Below are 22,034 nucleotides of genomic sequence, written 5' to 3' on the forward strand. Positions count from 1 at the left end.
GAATTAGCATTTCTATGAATAAACAGATTCACAGTATAACATTAGCTTTTTCAAAAAAAGTAGGCAAAAAAAAAAAAAAAAGAACTCAAAATAAGATTTTAGAGAACTGGAGCTCATTTGCTAATTTTCTAATTCAATTCCATATGAGGGTGGGTCCATTATCCAAATAGTGATCTTCTATTTTCCTTTTATGTCTGAAAAATTATCTTTTAAGTCCCTGAAAAGCACTATAAGAATTAAAAGCTATTTAATACATTTCAGATTTATAAAATGTAATGTGACTAAAGAAATAATTACTAAGGATAAAGGATTAAGTATTATTTTTTAAAGACATTCATTCATTAAACTTCTAGACATTGGAAGGCCAACGCGGGCAGATCATGAAGTCAGGAGATCGAGACAATCCTGGCTAACACGGTGAAACTCCCGTCTCTACTGAAAATACAAAAAAATTAGCCGGCCGTGGCGGCAGGCACCTGTAGTCGCAGCTACTTGGGAGGCTGAGGCAGGAGAATGGTGTGAACCTGGGAGGCGTGAGCCCAGATTGCACCACTGCACTCCAGCCTGGGCGACAGAGCGAGACTCCGTCTCAAAAAAAAAAAAAAAAAAAAAAAAAGAAATGTAGGTTTTGGAAGCAGACTGTGTTTAAAATGGAATTCTAACTGATAAGAAAACTAAATGATAAGAAAGTTCGTAAAATGAGGAAAATAGTACCTATCTCTTATATTTGATGATTAAAAGACTATACAGGTAAGGTTCTTAAACCATGTACATTTGGTAACAGTCTTAATGTATATCAGAGACAGGCCTAGAACTGTTCATCCCTGGCAGAACTTGCAATAGACACTCTTCTTAAACAGCAAGAAAACTAGAAAACATCTTAAGAAATTCCTGCTGAGGACTTACCTACCTTCTATTGAATATATTCTTCAACTTCCTAGAGTTAAAATAGCTACTTGTTTACATCTTTAATCCAGTAATCATTACAACACTATTAAACCGATACATTTCTTACCTAACAGACTAAGCTTCTTTTCTTAATTTTTAAAACAAATTTTATTATGTATATTAAACATATATAGCATAAGGTTATGGGATACATATAGAGGTTATTACAGCGAGACAAATTAAATATCTATGATCTCACAAAATTACCCTTTTTTTTTTTCTTTTATTTTGTGGCAAGAGGGCAAGAGTAGCTAAAACTTATTCATTTATGAAATCTCAAAACTCAAATCCAGGAAAGTATTATTAGCTGTAGTCCTCATGTTGTACATTACATCTCTAGACACATTTCTCCTCCATATCTGCTACATCATATCCTCCGATCTACATATCTCCATTTCCTTCTCTTAGCCCCTGCCTCTGGTCCATATCTGCTACATCATATCCTCCGATTTACATATCTCCATTTCCTTCTCTTGGCCCCTGCCTCTGGTAACCACTGTTTCATTATCTATAACTGTATACAATTTTTAGATGCCACTCATAATTGAGATCATGCAATATTTTCCTTCCTGTGTTTGGCTTATTTCACTTAGCATAATTTCTTCCAGATTCACCCAGGATGCGAAAAATGGCAGAATCTCTTTTTTTAAAGGCTGAATAATATTCCACTTTTGTAAATACCACAGTTTATCTGTCTGTCCAAAACAGACACTTAGCTTGTTTTCATATCTTGGCTATCAAGAATAATCCTGCAGCGAACATGGGAGTGCAGATAGCTTTCTGAGGTGGGAATTTCATTTCTTCTGGGTATATACCCAAAAGAGGGATTGCTAAATCATAGGGTAGTTTTATTTTCAATTTCTTTGGAAACCTCCATACCATATTCCATAATGACTGCACAATTCATATTCGTATCAACAGTATATGAGTACTCTTTTCTCCACACTCTTACTAAAATTTGTTACCCTTTTTTTATTATAGCCATCCTAATTGATGTGAAGAGGTATCTAAAAGAGTTTTGGATTTGTATTTCCCTGATGATTAATGCCAAAGAAATGTTGAATATCTGTTCATATACCAGTTGATTATTTTTATGTCTTCTGTGGAGAAATGACTATTCAGAGCCTTTGCCCATTTTTTATCTATTTATCTATTTCTGAGTTGTATAAAATCTTCATAAATTTTGAATATTAACCCCTTATCAGATATATGGTTTGCAAATATTTTTCCCGATATGCAGGTTGCTATTTTATTTTGCTGAGTGCTTCCTATACTTTGCAGAAGTTTTTTAGCTTGAGGTAATCCCATTATATATTTCTGCTTTTGTAGCAAGGGCATTTGGTGTGATATTAAAAAATCACTGCCAACCCCAATGTCAAGGAGTTTTTCCCCTATGTTCTCCTCTAGGAGCTTAATGATTTCAGGTCTTAAATTTAGGACTTTCTTACATTTTGAATTTATTTAAGTGGATGGTGTAAGACAAAGGTCCAATTTCATTCTTTCGCATGGGAACGTCCAGATTTTCCGGCACCATTTATTGAAGAGACTGTTTTCTTCCCCATTGTGTGCTCTTGGTGCCTTTATCAAAACTTAATTAGTCTTTTATGTTTAGATTTATTTCTGACATCTCTGTAACAGATTACATTTCTTGAGGGAAATGATCACACTTTCTTCTTTACCAAATCTCTTGATATAGAAAAGACGCTCGTAAGGTTTTTGTGGGTCACACAGCATGGCTGCTCGCCAACATATTAGCACTCAGCAATGGCCCTGATTGTTCTCATCATTCTCAAGTATGTTTCGAATGCAGAGGAAAGAGTCTCTCCAACTCTTTGCCCCACAACACTTCCAGAAAATGTCTGTGTTCCTCCATTGTCCTGACTCAAAACCACCTTGGTTTACACCTTGGATATGGGTAATCAATAAGATGGAATGCTTCTCTTGCCTTTCCTCTTGCCTGTTTTACTGTGTTCAATAGCACAGTTATTTAAATACTTCTGGAAAAGCTTGTCCACCAACACACACCCTTCTTTTTTCTTTCTTCTGTATTACTTTTTCAGGGATGCTATGATAGTTTTAGTATTGTTTAAGTAGAATGCAGAAAGAATGGAGGCATTGCTCTGGAAAAGGACAAACTGAAAGGAGACTCTCAAAGGTGGAAAAATATATAGAACTAGCCAGGGTCTACAGTTTTATGACCATAGAACTATGTATTTGTGCACTATCATTTGAAATAACATTCGTAAGCATTATAAAGCCTTCTGCTGCTAGTTGTACTGAAATAGCAAGTGCTTAATAAGAATACTATGATGTTAAAAATAATTTAATAAAGAAATGTTCACAATACATATATTGTGATAAAATACGAGATCTACCTTCTTTTTTATGGGGGGGGGGTGGCAGACAGGGTCTCACTCTGTCAACCAGGCTGGAATGCAGTGGGTGTGATCTCAGCTCACTGCAACCTGCCCCTCCTGAGTAGCTGGGATTATAGACATATGCCACCATGCCCTGCTGATTTTTATATTTTTAGTAGAGAGAGGGTTTTGCGATGTTGGTCAGGCTGGTCTTGAACTCCTGGCCTCAAGTGATCCACCTACTTCAGCCTCCCAAAGTGCGGGGATTACCGGCTTGAGCCACCATACCCGGCCAGATCTACCTCCTTAACACATTTTTAAGTGTACAATACATTGTTATTGACCGTAGGTACCATGTTATACAGCAGATGTCTAGGTCTTATTCATGTATTCATCTTGTTTGCCTGAAAATATATGCCTGTTGAATAATAATTTTCCACTTCCTCTCCTCCCAGAACCTGGTTACCACAATTTTACTCTTTGATTCTAGAAACTTGACGACGTAGATACCGCATATAAGTGGTATCATGTGGTACTTATTTTTCTGTGACTGCCTAGATACATCCTTGTTCCTGTGTTTTGAGATCTATCCTGCATTTATTTCAAATGTTATACTCCAATACGGCAAAACTGAAAGTTAGCAGGACGTTTTCATTCATCGCCTCTAGTTTAAAGCGAATCTGGTTTGTTCTCACTGGCAAGTCATTTCCATCAGGAAGAGGTCCCTGTTCTGTCTTCATCAAACAATGCGTGATCACTTGAGTAGTATGCACTTTACATTCAGAGAGTAAATATGTACATATAAATATTTGCCTAAGGAGTCAGTAATGTACTCACAGCTATTAGTTTCATGTGCTTCCTTTGGGCACTCAGGTGGAAAATCATGGATCTTCCTGGATGAACTACAACCCGCATCCTCACCTGGCACAAATCTGGCTTCAAAATTGAGATTAAGAGTGTAAAACAGGCTCTCTTCCTTTAACAAATAAACAGAACACATAATTGTTTCATCAACACTAGCTTTTAAATATTCTGAAGGAGAAGCAGCTCGATTAAAGGTGAAATCAAAGTAGTACTTGCGATTTTCATCACGTGAACTGTGAGCAGAAAACTACAGCTCGAAGACTGCTTTGAAGTGGTGCGGCCATTTGTATGCCAATTAAAGATTTCAAAAGCTTCAAGTCCTGTACAGGGTCTGGGTAATCTGGGTAAATCTTTGGCCATTCTGCTCCACACATATAACAATGTACTGTCAATGGAGCATGGCACGTTTTTAAATATTCCTTTCAGTTTCTCTCCATAAACTTCTGCCCATTACTAATACTGAATTCCGCAAATGAGATCCTATAATTGTCTACTGGACATATTTGCAAAAACAGTAAGAAAGCTTTTTTTCCTTTGTGTACATCCATTGATCTTTCAGGAATCGTTCATGTAATTTGTCCTAATTAGATATATAATCAATTCAACTGATCTGCTCTTCACACAGAAGCACGCATCCGTGAATCCTGAGTGAATTTATGAAAAAGAACTCTCCATAAGCAATATCGAGTAGTCTCAATAACTTTTGCTAAGGTTAACTTTAGTAATGATTTCAAACCTTTAACCACACCTTTGTTTCGGTAAGGGCTCAGGAAAGGCTACCCCAAAGTACACTGAACTGAAGGAGATCGGGAGGTACCCCAGGAGCAAGGTCACTCTGATCTTCCCTGACCTTCCTTTGTGAGCGCTGGTCATAAAGAAATTATCTAGCTTATTTTGCCTGAAATTAGGTCACAAGAGCCTCATTCTACAGGCTGTTCCCGGGAACCCTCCCTGTTCCCGGGAAGGGTGGAGAAATTCTACACAAAGGAGTCAAGGAGACTCTGAACACAGAGGCTTTGCTAAGTTCCCCTGCTCAGTCTGTTACCATTGGATCATACCCTTTTGTCCAGTCACATTTCAAAATGGTTGCTTGTTCTTCACCAAAACTAAGCAGAAAAATACACAGTTTTCTGACTAGGAAAAGGAGCTGAAAAACAAATAAAAATGAAAAAATAAAAGAAAACACATGGTTTCCTCTGGGTCTTTGCATCTTCATTTCTGAAGGCTCCTGTGTCAAGTAAAACTTTGATAAACAAATTGGTTATGCTTTTCCCCGTATTAAACTGTCTTTCATTCTGGGAGTGTCATCTGTGACCCTTATGATGGGTGAGGAAAGGTTTTTGTCATACCTTTCTGCCCCTACGTCTCCAAGTACTACATTACAAGGGAATGCTCTTCAATGTCAACTTTAATGCCGTTCAGCTATTGCGATTCTGGTGATGTGGTATTTAATTAGGAGAAAGAAAATCTTTAATTAAACAACAAAAATAAGGTAATCCTGTTTAAACCTTAAAAGCTAGTAAAAATTTTTTTTTTTCCTGAGATGGAGCCTCCCTCTGTCGCCCAGGCTGGAGTGCAGTGGTGCGATCTCGGCTCACCGCAAGCTCCGCCTCCCGGGTTCACGCCATTCTCCTGCCTCAGCCTCCCGAGTAGCTGGGTCTACAGGCGCCCGCCGCCATGCCCCGCTAGTTTTTTGTATTTTTAGTAGAGATGGGGTTTCACCAAGTTAGCCAGGACAGTCTTGATCTCCTGACCTCGGGATCCGCCTCCCAAAGTGCTGAGATAACAGGTGTGAGCCCCTGCGCCTGGCAGAACTCGTGAATCTTTAAATGAATCATTAAATCTGCTGCTCTGTACTCCTCAGTGTCTATCAGAATCATACACACACACATGTGCACACACATGCACACATGCATGGACACACACATACGCAAACAGGCACACGTGCACACATGCACACACACACTTGCATGAACACACACTTGCATGAACACATATTTGCATGAACACACACACAGAGCTTAGAATGGTCTATTATGCATGCAGAACACGCATTCTGAATAAAGTAAACGCACGTTAACCTAATATAAGTTAGTACCCAGAAATATACAATCTCTCGAATGAAAGATGTCTTTAATAAAGGACCTTTAATTAAAAATTCTTGAATCTATGTCTCAATCCAGAATCATGTGCCCCAAATTTTTCTTGATAGTCCATTCAGCTCCTGTAACAATGCAACTGTTCCACTCACTAAGTATGTTGTGTAAGTAAATATAACTCAGGAATATACAATGTCTGATTTTCACATGCAAATATCTTCCACAGATATAGATTAAGAAAAATAAAGTGTGACACTTTTCAGAAAACATTTTTTAATATTGTCTACTTATTCGTTGAGATCTGAGGGTAGGAGTGGTCAGAGAGAAACATCAATTAGTACTGGGAAGAGAAAGTAACCGAAGATATACTGTAAACTCTTTCAGTGTGTACACTGATCCCAGAATCTAAATAATGATTAGGTTTTAAAATACATAGTTGCCTGTATGAGATCCATTTTTATGGCAACATTTCTGGCCTTTAATTGATATTCTCTCCAAAAAATTTAGTCAAAGAATTAGACAAACTCCATCTGCGATTTGAAAACATTAAATTTTGAATAGAAACACAGAATTTTAAGGTCCAGTTTTAAATTTTTGGTTGGCCTTATGTCATTTTTCCAAACACAACATTTTTGGTTTTTTTGAACTCCTGGGTGATTCTTAAATATGAATACTATTACATGCTCATTTGAAGTTCTGAATAAAATTAATGGAGACATGAATATTTAAAAAGTGTATTTAAAACATGCAAAACAATTATAATTTTTTCATAACATTTATAATTTAAATATTTGGATGTAATAATTTCAGCTGCAAGCATCGAACATTTTCCATATTACTGGAAGAGAGGGCTAAGGACTAGACTATGACAGACCAGATGTTTACCATTTAAAAAAATGTATATATATCTTAGGTTTCAAGAACAGGTGATATAATCCACACACTGTATTAGGTATTCGTGACTCTAATATATTTTATATTTTGATATCGAGAAAAGCTTAATTCAATGTTTAAAATAGCAGCAGTGACAAGGAAAAACTTACATTTGCTTTGTGTACTGGTCCTTGGTAGTGATTTGTAGGAAATTTCACATTCCTGGGATACACTGATGTCATCTAGAGCAACAGTAGCGTTTGACGAAAAAACAGTAGCTTCCAAAATTAACTATAATCACAGAAAGATTAAACTGTTAAAAACACATCACAAAAGTAATGTCTTACAATCACATTGCTTTGTGTAGAGGAACTCTATTTACATCTGTCCCATTTTCCAATCTAATTTTAGAAACCTGTTCTGACCAGAACATCCTAATGTAAATTTATAAAGCCATAACTGCTTTGACAGCATCTTATGTAACCTTAATGCCAAAGGTAACCTTGTTTCAACTAAAAGTGGTAACATTCATCATTAATGAAGGGATCTCTTCCCATTGGAGCCATTAAGAGTCATATGCATTTATAATGAGCTCCTTAAAGCAATCAACTGTGTGGCTTACAACTCAATTTAATTGAGATATGAATTCATTTGTAATGGGTGTGCTGGAGGCAATGATTTATTTCCATATTAAAATATTTAAGTATTATATACATACATAGAAATATAATATATATTATATACATACACAGAAACATACTCAACGTAGTAAAGCACACATCAATAACCACATATATACAGTGGTTGATAATATTCATATGCTCAAGCACTCAGACACATCTATTTAAGTTTAATTTATTCCAACACTCTGAATAATGTCTGATTTAATTTGTTTTCTTTCTTGTTAATTACTCCTATTATTATGTTGTTATTCCAAGAAAAGAGAGAGAGAGAGAGAGGAGGGAAAGGAAGAAGTAATTTATGCCTGGAATCTTATGAACCCACATGGTGGACCACCAGTCCAGGACACAGACAGAAGGAACATCTCTATCTTATCAGGGAGGGTCTCTAATCTCAAGGATCATTAAATTTACTTGTGCCAAGGCTCAGAACATGCTATCCCAAAATATAGCACCTTGGAGTCACTCTCTGACTTCCCCTCTCTTTTCTTTGTGAGAGTCAGCTATAAAGCAATTATCTGGCTTACTTCTCCTCAAAACAGGTGACAAGAACCTCATGTAACTCGTGTTCTACCCTATCTATACCTGGATGAAACAAACACTACACAGAGAGGCCAATAAAAATCTCTGCTCAGTTCTCTCCAATTTATTACAATGAGATAATACTCTTTTTGTCCATTTATATTTCTTCATGAGCATCCATTCATCGTTGAACCTAAGCATAAACATAGAGAGTTTTACCTGGTCTTTCCGCCTTTGTTTTTGAAGGCCCCTATGTCACATAAAATGTTAATAAATTTGTTACTTTTTTTCCTTTTAACCTGTCTTTTGTTATAGCGGTTCGAGTCATGCCCCTTGTGATGAGTGAGAAAACGGTATTACTTTTTCTCTCTTACACTTGGTATGATACATTCACTACATTACATCATAAATGCTGTATAAGAAATAAGTATAAGATACTAGGAGACTCGAAGAAGACAATTCATTCTTTCTGCCAATAATGAGAGTTTGGGAAAAGATTTGGTGGAGACGTAATAGCCTCCATGATACCAAATTTTGTTGGGCAAAATATTTTACCTCAAGAAACTGAGGCAGCAATTTCAGCAAAAACACAGAGATGAGAAAGTGCATGGTGTGTTTAGAAAACGTTGATAGGTGTCAAATGTCCATCAGTCATGGACTGGATTAAGAAAAGTTGGCATACATACACCATGGAATACTATGCAGCCATAAAAAAGGATGAGTTCATGTCCTTTGTAGGGACACGGATGAAGGAAACCATCATTCTCAGCAAACGATCGCAAGGACAGAAAACCAAACACCACATGTTCTCACTCATAGGTGGGAATTGAACAATGAGAACACTTGGACACAGGAAGGGAAACAACACACACCGGGGCCTGTTGTGTATAGGAGATATACCTAATGTAAATGACAAGTTAAAGGGTGCAGCACACCAACATGGCACATGGATACATATGTAACAAACTGCATGTTGTGCACATACACCCTAGAACTTAAAGTACAATAATAATAATAATAATAATAATAATAATAATAATAATAATAATAAAAGAAAATGTTGATGGGTGTTATAGGAGTATAAGATTTTAAGAGAACAACAAATGAATCAGATAATTGATGGAGAGGAAAATTTCATGAGTTGGTACAGCTCAATTGGAGAGCAACCAGATAGCATCTATTAAAAAAATTGCATAGACTATAAAAATTGAGTTAATTTCTTGGCATTTATCCTAGAGAGACACTCAAAGGTATACACATGAAGGCCTGTGAAGGAATGTTTATTTCAGTGCTAGTTTTCATGACAAATGACAGGAAAGAACTTACATGTGAATCAGTCAATAGTGAGAAATACTATACAAGTTAAAAATAATATCTATCTCCATGTGTCATTATGGAAAGAAATTTAACATGTGTTTTGGAGTAAAAAATTAAGTTACAGAAAAATATTATAGTATAATATTACTTAGGCTGAAAACATCCAAACGTTCAGATTTCCAAGTATATGTGGTACATTTATACATGTTAAGTAAATAGAATATGGACTGGAAGTAAAAATAAATTGATATCTATAAATACTCAATATAAAATCTATGGTGGGTCATGAGGATGGTCAGTAGGGACTGTTGCTTTATTTGCAATTTTTGATATTTTAATGTAATGTACATAATAATAATTTTTAAGATTCTGATTAGAGATGGTTTCTGTAGAATCTTAACCAGCTAAGATATGTAGCCTTCATTCCAGAGGCAGAAAATAACATAGGCTTTGAAGAAGGATCTTGGTAAAATATATACAAGTATTGTACTTTAGAGACATATTGTGTTTAATACCATCAAGTGACTGTGATTTTTTTGGACAGTTTTACGTTTGAAAGAGTTTTTCTAAGTTTGTTATTATAATACATCTTGCATTGATGTCCATTAAAATAGATGCTTAATTCTTCAGACTCATTAAACAAGCATTTGTTGACCATCATATTTGAAGGTCTGTGCTACTCAAAGAAAACTGGAGGAAAAAGCGACTCTTTGAGGCACTTCTCTACGCTCCTAAAGAGGTACCTGCTCACATTATTTGAATGGAATGGGTGGGCCCTGGGATGAGGTGAAGTAAAATCATGAGGTACTCTTTAAAATGTGGTTATATTATTTTACCTGAAGGGAACCACCAGGTTCCTTTAGATATTCATATTAAAAAGGAAGAATAAATCCAACTTCAAAAGCCAAATAAAAGTAATATTAGTTCGTCTACATTTTGCTTACTTCTACATAATGAAATCCATAATTATACAATTAGAAATTCTAATTCTGCCATCAATTAGAATCATACAAATTTTAAAATACAAGCAATTACTTCCTTCAAGAAATGTATGTTATACCTGTAAATAATGACCATTTCATGGCTTCAAAATCATCATGGTTGTTACTTTTTTTTTATTGCTGGTTTTAACCAAAACCACACATACATGTGTGTGTATATATATAAAATGCTGTGACCAATTCCCTTTTGGAACTACAGTCAGCATCAACTGGTAATCAGTAAGTGAGAAAGAGGTCACTCAGAAGAGCTGTTTCAACCACGGATGGAGGAAGAGTGAAAACCTCATTTGATAAGATTCTCAAGGTAATTGGAGAATTTACATTTTAAATTAAATTAGATGACTCTCTCTTCTAAAACTATTTTTTGGAATCTTGTTGATTTTTGTTTTATTCAATTATATTACTCCCTCTAAGAACAAAATAATTTCTTGCTTTCAGGAACCACAAAAATTCATAAATGTTCACAATCAAGTGATTACTTTTTATAAGTACAAAACTCAGGTGCTTTTCCAGAAAAATACACAATTAACACAGAAATCTTGTTTTCAAAAAAATAACAGGAGCAAAAAACGAATATGAATCCAAGAGAAAATAGAGATACAGTAAGAAGGAGTAGAGAGAAGCAGGAATATATTAATTTTTGAAGAATGATGATGGTATCAATAATACGAGCAGCAGCCATCATTTATTTAGCGCTTACTATATGCCAGTCACATTCACTTGCTTTAATCCTGTGAAGATTATGCTATTTTCATCTTATTTTAAAGTGAAAGAAACAGATTAGAGAATAGAAGTAATTGGTTGAGCATCACATGTCAAGTAAGAAAAATATGTAAGCTGAGCCATTAATGATTATACTATCCTGCGTGTCTCTAAAGAAATAAAGAGATAACTGGGCTTTAGTGGATGCTGCAGAATAGGGCTACCTGGAGAAACAAGATTGCATGCAGCTCTAGATTAAGCAGGCCAAGGACACAGCAACTTCACGGAGACTCGATCACCTTTTACTTCTGTGTTATGAATCTTACCCTTCACTGAATCATCAAATAATGTCAGGAAATTGTTATTGATTTATATCATTGACTCCGATAAAGACAGAATATGGTATCCATCATTGTGGGAAATTTCACAAAAGGGTCATGTCAAAACGAAATCTAAAATATGATACAATTACATTTTAATGGGAAGCTCGAAGCAAGTAGAGCTACTTGAAATCAATGGACTACTTAGAAAAAAGTGCCACCTTGAGATATGAAAACAGCACAGCAGTTAGGGGGAAAAGAAATATTAAAAGAATATATTTATGTGAAAAGCTGAACATAGCAAGTGAGCAGGCCAAGTTAAAACAGGTTTGAAAACTTCTATTAACTCTTTGGCCTAAATTTTTCCAATAAAACTCTCACAAGAAATGGAGGGAATATTGAAATGTCATTAATTTGCTGTTCTTACAGAATAAACAGTAAACCTAATTCTTTGCCAGCAAGAAGAGTGAAGGCCCTACCTGACTAGGGGTGCTGATTTCCTATGAAACCCAAATCAGTATGTATTCTGTTATATTGTCTACAACTGACATCAAAAGAACCACACTGAATCAGAATTTCACGGCTAAAAGGGAACACAGAGGTCACATGATTTGATGTCTTTCTTTTTTCCAATATTTGGACTGGGTTACACTGTACTTTATAAATATGTTCAGAGCTTAGTCACATGGAACTGATGACTAGGCAATGACTAAGGTCACCCTTAAATGATTCAGGCTACTAACCTTAAATCCTAGCCTATTTCCAAGAAGATAAACTTTAAATATTTGAATATTTTAAAAAGCTAGATTAACTAATTGTAGGTGTAATATCTTTTTCATTTGTTTTTGATAAAAGAACAAAGTAGAACTGTACCTAGCTAGAATCCTCATGTATATTTTCACATCTTTAAAAATACACTAAGAGAAATCAGGTTAAAGCCAACATATTAGCATCTTTTTTTTCTGCAGAGGATGAGAAATGGGATGGAGGGAGATACAAGGAAGACAAAAGTTGCATCTTCATGAGGAAACGAAATATTAACATTAGTTAATCCTGAGGTGCATTAGAGTATTTGTTTCTCTCTGTATTAACTACTAGTTTGAAATATTTAATAGTAAATATATGCGATGATCGTGTATTGAATAGTACCATGTATATATCTGTGCCAGTGTATCTATTTATTTATATTGTGTATGTATAAAATCCAGACTAATTCACAACAGAACGTCAATACAAGTCCACAGTTCCTTATCTAAAGTCTTTGGGGCCAGATGAGTTTTGAAATGTGAATAGCTTAGAGCTGAGAATGGTAACATAACATTGAGAGTGTTTATTACATGATACCCTCTGGGAGACTGGGGGCAGCACTGTCTAATCAAACCTATCATGAAAGGAGCTGCCTAAAGGCCTCACAGTGGTTCAGGGCAGCTTGGGTTTTGCTTCTAAATTCATTCTTAAAAAGCTTACTGCTTTTCAAATTTAATTTTCTAAAATTATAGGGCTGTCATGGCCTTCTTGAGAGTGAAATCTGAGGGAATTTTTTTTCTTATTTTTCTTTTACTCATCTGTAGTTTCCAAAGTAAACATATGCTGTAGCCAGCTCATAACTAGATTAAGTGGGAAGGCACAGAGGAAAAGTCTTAGCTTCTCTGGGTTGAATTAAACGTGACTGAGGCCTCGAAAGAACTCAGCATTGAGGCTGATTGGAGAGAAAAAGCAACACAAGGTGCTGAGCCACCAGCAGGGGGATGAAGGGAGAGGGAACAGCAGGGCTGGGTTAGAAACCCTCATACATCCATTGCAACAAAATCACAGAATCTAACAAACCACTGTCCATCTACAAACTAGTTAACATGCCCCCCAGATAATAAGGGACACTCTCCATTTGCACTGCAAAGCAAAACCATTACTATATCCAAAAAGGAGAACATTAAAGAGAAAACAAAAACTGCATCCACTGAAACTCTTGTAATGGTGATGGGTCAATGAGAGCTTCCAGCTGTACACAGAAATGGCATGTGCTTCAACTCATATTTCTAAATTACCTACTGCTAGAAAGGACATTCTGTTTTCTTCTCAATATGTCAATAAATGACAAACTCTGAACGATCTTCTTGGTGAGTTTCATTCTAACTAAAAGCAAACCAAATGAAAACAATTTTCTATAGAATATAAATGCAGGAGGCAAAAGATCAAATTGTTCTGATTTCGTTGCCCTGCTCCTTGCAATGGAGATCGACACCAAAATGATTTCATGACCAGCCTTTGTGTCAAATGCTTCCCAATTAAGAGCTGCTAGTATTCATGATGTCTTTTTCCATTAAATATGAGAATAGAATGAATTGATCTTTGAGAAGGGAAGTCGGAGACCGTCACTGAGTGAAGAGGCCTTTAATGATTGAGCCTAGAGTTCTGATCAAGCAGAAACTCTCTTTTTAAAACAGAGAATACTAACAATTATTGAGTGTCTACTATTTCCAGACAATATCCAAGGAATAACCATAGAAATAAAAATAGCTAAATTCCATGTTTATGCCAGATTCGCTTCCAAGTGCTTTACAAGTATACGCCATATAATCCTCACAATAACTCTATAAAGTAGAGAACAGTAATTGATTACAGTTGATGCTTATTCCCTATTCTTCCTGCTTCCATGGGAAGGCAGTTCCCTGTAGTAACATTGCTGTTACTTACCCCTCACTCCATGGCAGGAGGAAGATTTAGCTGACTGTGAATTTAGAAGAGTAACCTGGGGGAACTCGACTTATCCTCTTCTCCCAATCAGCACCCCCTGTTGGGAGCCAGTTTGTCCTCAGGAGGCATGCATTCTGATATTATCTCTGGCTAATGGTAAGAGACTTCCCCTAGAGTATGAGCTCTATATTTCTCCAGCACAGTCAGTTGTTCTCTGGGTAATTCTATTTATTCTAAGATCAACCATTATTTTAAATAAGTGACTCTACATTCTAAAGCCATCTGCTCCAAAATATGTATTCTCTACCTGTTTAACTTCTATATTTATCTCAATTTGGTCAGAAATGAGGACGAGATGATCTTAAAGCCCCAACTATTATCCTCACACTCTACTAGTGAAAGAGGCATAGAGGACTTGGGTAACTTGTCTGTGATCATACACTTTTTTGTCTTTGTTTTTTTAAGATGGAGTCTCGCTCTGTTGCCCAGGCTGGAGTGCAGTGGCGCCATCTCACCTCACTGCAACTTCCACCTCCACCTCCCGGGTTCAAGTGCTTCTCTTGCCTCAGCCTCCCAAGTAGCTGGAACTACAGGTGCGTGCCACCACGCCCGGCTAATTTTTTGTAGAGATGGGGTTTCTCCATGTTACTCAGGATGGTCTCGATCTCCTGACCTCATGATCTTCCCGCCTCAGCCTCCCAAAGTGCTGGGATTACAGGCATAAGCCACTGCACCCAGCCGATCATACACTTTAACTTGAACCCAAGGTTCCAGAGCCCATGTTCATGGCTGCCATTTTAGCTATATCATCTTTAATATTCAGACTCCCCTGGATTATTGCTTTTATCATCACTGGTTTTCACACATTAGGAAATTTGATGCTCAAAGACAATATTTACACAGTCACTTAGCAGCCAATGAGCAGAGCAGAGACTAAAACTCAGACCACCTGACTCCAAAACAGTGTGCTTTCCATCATATTCCACTCCATCCAATCTAGTTTCCAAAATTGCTCTTTTCAAATGTCATCCAGAAGACTTATGTACAGGAGTGTAGAAATTAGAATGCCCATTTGACAAAGATACAATTGCCTTCTTTTATTATTGTATTTTATTAATACATAGTTGTACATATTTAAGGGATAAATGTGATATTTGGATACATGCATACATTGTGTCATGATCAGATAAAGGTAATTAGGATATCCATCACCTCACACACTTCTCATTTCTTTGTGTTGAGAATGCTCCAAATCTTATCTCCTAAATATTTTGAAATACACAATAACTTGTTATAGTTGCCTACTGTGCTATCAAACACTAGAGCTTATTCCTTCTATCTAACTACAATTTTTAACCATTAACAAACCTCCCTTCCTAACCTCTTCCTCCCCACCACCCTTCTCAGCCTCTAATAACCACCATTCTCCTCTCTACCCCCATGAGATCAACTTTTTAGCTCCCACGCGTGAGAGAACCTGCCATATTTGTCTTTCTGTGCCTGGCTTATTTCACTTAATATAATGTCCTCCACTTTCCAAAGGTGGATAACATTCTCAATGTTACTAGGCAGCAGAAAGTGAGACAGTAAGATTAATATATTACAGCCCAAGTCAGATTTAGTTTTCACTACATCATATAATCCAACGTCTTCACTTCGAAAAAGAAATCATTTTAAGTTACTCTTCTCTCTGCCATCTTATTCATTTCTTATCTCCACTTTTGCTACTATTCTACACATACTTCTTGAGCACATAGTCAAAACAACCTCTCTACTCATCCTAGATCGTGTGTTTGATCTCGGAATGTGTTTGCTTCATTAATGTTGAATAAATTCATGAGCTATGTGTATTATTTTGTTATCTGAAAGGATTAGCATTAAATAAGTGTCTTCTGTCACGCTGTATTAATTTCTCATGCGCTTACCTGAAAAGGTATGAGCTATATGTGTTATACTGTTATCTGAAAGGATTAGCAATAAGTGTCTTCTATTGAGTGGTATTAATTTCTTATGTGCTTACCTGAAAAGGTAGAGTAGATTCTCCCACTTTTGCAATGAGATCAATTTTTGCGTGGCTCCACTGAGATTCGGAGAATCCGATTATTTTGCCTTGCTTTTGCAAGTTTCCATCTAGAGATGTTCTTGTAAAAACTGAGAGATGTGAATGTTGAGGCAAATGATACCAAAACTGCACCTGTTGAAAACATATTTTCAATTATATAAATATTCCATTGACCTGTCTCTGGTAGTGTTTCCTATAATTTGAAATATTCATTACCTCAGTGATCTGCCTGCCTCCCATCTCTACTAATAATCCAAAAATTAGCCAGGTGTGGTGGCGTGTGCATGTAATCCCAGCTGTTTGGGAGGCTGAGGTAGGAGAATCGCTTGAACCCAGAAGGTGGGGAGGTTGCAGTGAGCTGAGATCATGCCACTGCACTCCAGCCAAGGCAAGGAGAGCGAGCCTCCATCTCAGAACCAACAACAACAACAACAACAACAACAACAACAACAAACTATGTATATATATTCCAAACAACTTCTGTGTTAAATATAATCTTCTCAATTCTCCTTTCCCCCAGATGTGTAACCCAGTCATGGCAGTACTATTGTTTCCACAGAAGTTTCTAGAATCCTTCTCTGGCTTCTTATAAATCTGGGAGGTACACATTGAGACTCAACATTGAAAATCAAGTATCACTATACATACTTGATGTTTCAAATAAGAAAAAGTTTCCTTAAAAATTATTTTCTTAGTTTAATTTTAAAAACTGTAATTAATCCTTTATACTAATTTAGTCTCTGTGGTAACATTACCAAATAACTTGGAAGCTCACAGGGTACTGTTGATCAATAATTGAGCCAAGTAAGACAACATTCTTTGAGGGCAGGGAAGTTTAATCATTTCACTTCCTATTCACCATCAAGAATAACACAATCTAAAGGTTTGATGGAGGCCGGGCGCGGTGGCTCAAGTCTGTAATCTCAGCACTTTGGGAGGCCGAGACGGGCGGATAACGAGGTCAGGAGATCGAGACCATCCTGGCTAATACGGTGACACCCCGTCTCTACTAAAAAAAATACAAAAAACTAGCCGGGCGAGGTGGCGGGAGCCTGTAGTCCCAGCTACTGGGGAGGCTGAGGTGGGAGAATGGCGTAAACCCGGGAGGCGGAGCTTGCAGTGAGCTGAGATCCAGCCACTGTGCTCCAACCTGGGCGACAGAGCAGGCTCCATCTCAAAAAAAAAAAAAAAAAAAAAAAAAAGTTTGATGGCTTAACTACATAGTAAAGAGAATAGAGAGGATTATTCCAGGTGCTGATAGCAGTAGCCCTAAAATGAAATTCCATACTGTTATTGATTCAACCAATATTTACTGAGCACTTTCTAAGTACCTGGAGCTGTATGAGGCAAAAATTAACTCCCTCAATGTTGTTTGGATGATTCATTCTGTAAAATACGCCCACAAAACCTCCATTAAAACAAGTTCAGATGTGCTGCAGTCAAATTTTTTTGCTTCTTCTTATTATCATATAACAGGTCCTAAGGCTGTATGTTTTAAAGAAAAACCCAACATTTAAAGATGAGGTCCCTCAAAAGTGGAACACTTCTCTTTAGATTGAGCGGTATTTTTTCAGGTTCATTATATTTTAAATTCTTTTTAAAAAATGTTTTCTCATTCATCATTGTACTTTTATATTGATACATGGACAGATACTAGTGTATATATAGGCAAACTATGCATTTCACTGTTGAGACCGAATTCCAGTGATGAATGTTGACCGAAAAAGATGTTTTAAATGCTTTTTTTTTTTAATTGTTCATTTCATAACATCAAGCATTCTATTTGGTACAAATTTTTATCAATGTCTACTTAATTGTGACTACCTGATTTAAAAATTCTGATTGTTTGTTTCATTTTAGATTTTATTACTGTACTTACCTTAATTCACACCTTGACAGGTAAGTTAGAAACAAAAATAATGGAAATGTTTAATTAAATTCCATGGAAAGAGATGATTCATGTTTCTCAACTACAATTAAATTTGAGATCCCTGCTGTAAGTTTCACTATGTCCCAAGCTTGTAAATATGCAAAACACAGCTTGAAACCTAGTTGTACAAGAGATGTGCATGTCCCATCAGAATTTCGAGCTGTCAAACTGTCACTCAGTACATCACCAGTGTGAAGTTATTTTAATAGTGTATTAAGTATAAATGCCAATGGGATCCATATTCAATGGGATAAGAGCTCAGAACTTATATATAATTTACTTTTTTACAGAATTTGCATTATGGAGACTTAAATTCTTAAGTTATTAAATACCAAGAAATGTTCCATTATCTTTTCAATTTTTGAGGGTGAAATCACTGAACAAAAGTTATTGATACAGCTCACAATTTTTTTAATTAATTGTTTTTTCTATTTACTTTTAGGTTCAGGGGTACATGTGAAGATTTGTTACATAGGTAAGCACGTGTCACAGGGGCTTGTTGTACAGATTATTTAGTCACCCAGATACTAAGCCTTCTACCCAACAGTTATCTTTTCTGCTCTTCTCCCTCCTCTACCCTCCCCACTAAAGTAGACCCCAGTTGTTTCCTTCTTTGTGTTTATATGTTCTCATTATTTAGCTCCCAACTTGTAAGTGAGAACATGTGGTATTTGGTTTTCTCTTCCTGTGTTAGTTTGCTGAGATAATGGCCTCCAGCTCCACCCATGTTCCCACAAAAGACATGATCTTGTTCTTTTTATATGGCTGCATATTCCGTAGTACATACGTACCACTCTTCCACTCTTTCTTTATACAATCTGTCACAGATGGGCATCTAGGTTGATTCCACATCCTTGCTACTGTAAATAGTGCTGCAATGACCATTCACATGTATGTGTCTTTATGATAGAATGATGTCTTTTTTCTTTTTCTTTTTTTTTTTTTTTTTTTTTTGAGACAGGGTTTCACTCCAGTTGTTTGGGCTGGAGTGCAGTGGCATGTTCACGACTCACTGTAGCCTCAACCTCCTGAGCTCCGGTAATTCTCCCACCTCAGCCTCCTCAGTAATTGGGACTACAGGCATGCACCACCACGCCCAGCTAATTTTTTTTTTTTTTTTAATTTTTAGTAGAGATGAGGGTTTCACCATGTTACCCAGACTGATCTTGAACTCCTGGACTCAAGCAATCCACCCGCTTCACCTACCCAAAGTGCAGGGATTACAGGCGTGAGCCACTGCCCCTGACCTACAGTAGAATAATTTCTATTACTCTGGGTATATATACCCAGTAATAGAATTGCTGGGTGGAATGGTAGTTCTGCTTTTAGCTCTTTGAGGAGTTGCTATACTGCTTTCTGCAATGGTTGAACTAATTTACACTCCTATCAACAGTGTATAAGCATCCCTTTTTCTCCACAACCATGCCAGCATGTTATTTTTTGACATTTTAATAATGGCCATTCTGACTGGTGTGAGATCGTATCTCATTGTGGTTTTGATTTGAATTTCTCTAATGATCAATTTTAAGTTATTGATACAAGCTGTGATTTTACACAAGCAGTACTCAAGTATGCAAACTCTGTGCCTCTCAGCCTGGTATATGCCAGTAGCAGAACACTAAACCTTAAACTCCAAATCATGAAATATGTCATAAATTCCTCACAGAACTTATTATAGTAATTTGTGTTTTCCAGATATTCAGTTAATATGTATTGGAAAAAAAAGAAGAAATGAGTGGACTGTTAATATTGGTGCTTAAGTAAATGCCTGTAAACATTCAGAAATGTATATAGAGAGAAGAGAGAGAGAGAAAAGAGAGGAAGAAAGATAATCTGTTTCATGTCAAAAAATGTATAAGGCATTATGGATCCTTAGGGACCTTTGAGTCATTTGGAGAAAGAGTGGCAAAAGAAAATGAGCATTTAATTATAATGAGCATAACTACAAAAGTGTGAAAATAGTGTGGCTATTAAATTTAAATTAATTAAAATTAAAGTGAAAAATTCAGTTTCTCAGTTATGTTGTTGTTGTTGTTGTTGTTGTTGTTGTTGTTGTTGTTGTTTTTGAGACAGAGCTTCGCTCTGTTGCCCAGGCTGGAGTGCAGTGGCGCAATCTCGGCTCACTGTTGCCTCCACCTCCCAAGTTCAAGCAATTCTCCTGCCTCAGCCTCCCAAGTAGCTGGGACTATAGGCACGTGCCACCACGCCCGGCTAATTTTTGTATTTTTAGTAGAGATGGGGTTCCACCATATTGGCCAGGATGATCTTGATCTGCTGACTTCGTGATCCATCCTCCTCGGCCTCTCAAAGTGCTGGGATTACAGGCGTGAGCCACTGCACCCGGTCTCTCAGTTATGTTTTAATGCTCAATACCTAGCTCTGTGTAGCTAGTAGCTACTATACTTAACATAGGGGACATTATCCATCTTCCCAGAATGTCGCATTGAACAGGTCTGCAAAGCATGTAAGTGAAAATGACACCAAACATTCAAATTTTATTTACTACTTGATCATTTTTAAAGGAAATTTTCTTGACGCATGCCTGAATCATTCAAAAGCAGTTAAGTAAAATGTTAATAAAAAGGGCTTGCTTTTATTTTTCTTGGGTCTCCATTAAGGCAGATTTTATATATAGTATGACTATATTCAAGACTTTGAATCACTGCATTCAAGAGAATTTCATGTGGCTAAAAAAGTTTCCAACAAAGCAGTTCTTTTTGAATACTGAAGACAAAAATGGAAGCTCCAATTATTTTATTTTTAATTGTATTCTTATGATTTTAAATTATTTCTATTTTTAAAGTATCTAAATATGTATATATTCAATCATATATTTTGCTACCAAAGGAAAGAGTATCTGGTGATTTACAGCAGTTACTGCATATGGGTAAGTACCTAAGCTGGAGGACAGTCTTAGTTCCATTGGCTCTTGTTTCTGTACAGTGCCTCTGGGGCCTTGGACTCTCTGATACTTCAGTCTGGGACACCCAAGGTGTCCCAGGTCATGATTCAGAAGTTTAAAATGACACCCAAGGTCATGATTCAGAAGTTTAAAATGATTTCTTCCTTATTTTTCTGTTTTCTTCTTTTTTTTATTTTTTTAAATTTTGATCGTCTCTTGTTGAAACTCTCCTCTTCAAATTTTCTGCCAATTTTTTCAACTTGCCTATGGCCTTTGTTCTAATTCCTTCTCAATCTCAGAGCTCCTTGGTCAGATCTTCATGGCCATTCTCTATTTTATTTCAAACCCTCAGCAAACTCTGCCTTCTCTGCTTCACATCAGACCCTTTATGCCTTCCTCAGTCTGCTTATTGCCACACTTATTGCACCTTTATAAGATCTAGAATACGAAGATACAGAAGAACAAGCATAGCCAAAAAAGCAAAATAAATAAATGAGAGAAATGAAAAAAACAAGCTAAGATATCTATAGCTGCTCAAAATTCAGCTAGGAATATGTATATATTGAAAGAGGGAATCATTCATCACATATATAAACACACAGACACACAAACACATCCCTCACCATTACCACAGTGATATTTATGGCTCTTAGTCAATTACACCTTTTCCTGGGCATCCTTCTCCTGAACAAGCTTACATTGAGGTTTAGAATCTTCAATAAAACAGAATCTGTTTTTCTAGTTTAGATGATTAATCTTCAGG

The 22,034-nt window shown here is 36.5% G+C and overlaps 1 protein-coding gene across 1 annotated transcript in view; it reads right to left on the reverse strand.

Annotated features, from left to right (window-relative positions):
* MALRD1 (MAM and LDL receptor class A domain containing 1) overlaps positions 1-22,034 on the reverse strand; it is a 701,386-nt gene that overhangs the window by 556,460 nt on the left and 122,892 nt on the right. Inside the window, exons 13-14 of the mRNA XM_026454821.1 lie at positions 16,398-16,571; positions 7,312-7,432 (exon numbers count right to left, since the gene is read on the reverse strand). Coding sequence (XP_026310606.1) covers positions 7,312-7,432; positions 16,398-16,571 — 295 coding nt within the window. The remainder of the gene's footprint in view (positions 1-7,311; positions 7,433-16,397; positions 16,572-22,034) is intronic.

This window comes from Piliocolobus tephrosceles, chromosome 9 (assembly GCF_002776525.5).
Source record: "Piliocolobus tephrosceles isolate RC106 chromosome 9, ASM277652v3, whole genome shotgun sequence".
Classification (NCBI taxonomy): domain Eukaryota; kingdom Metazoa; phylum Chordata; class Mammalia; order Primates; family Cercopithecidae; genus Piliocolobus; species Piliocolobus tephrosceles.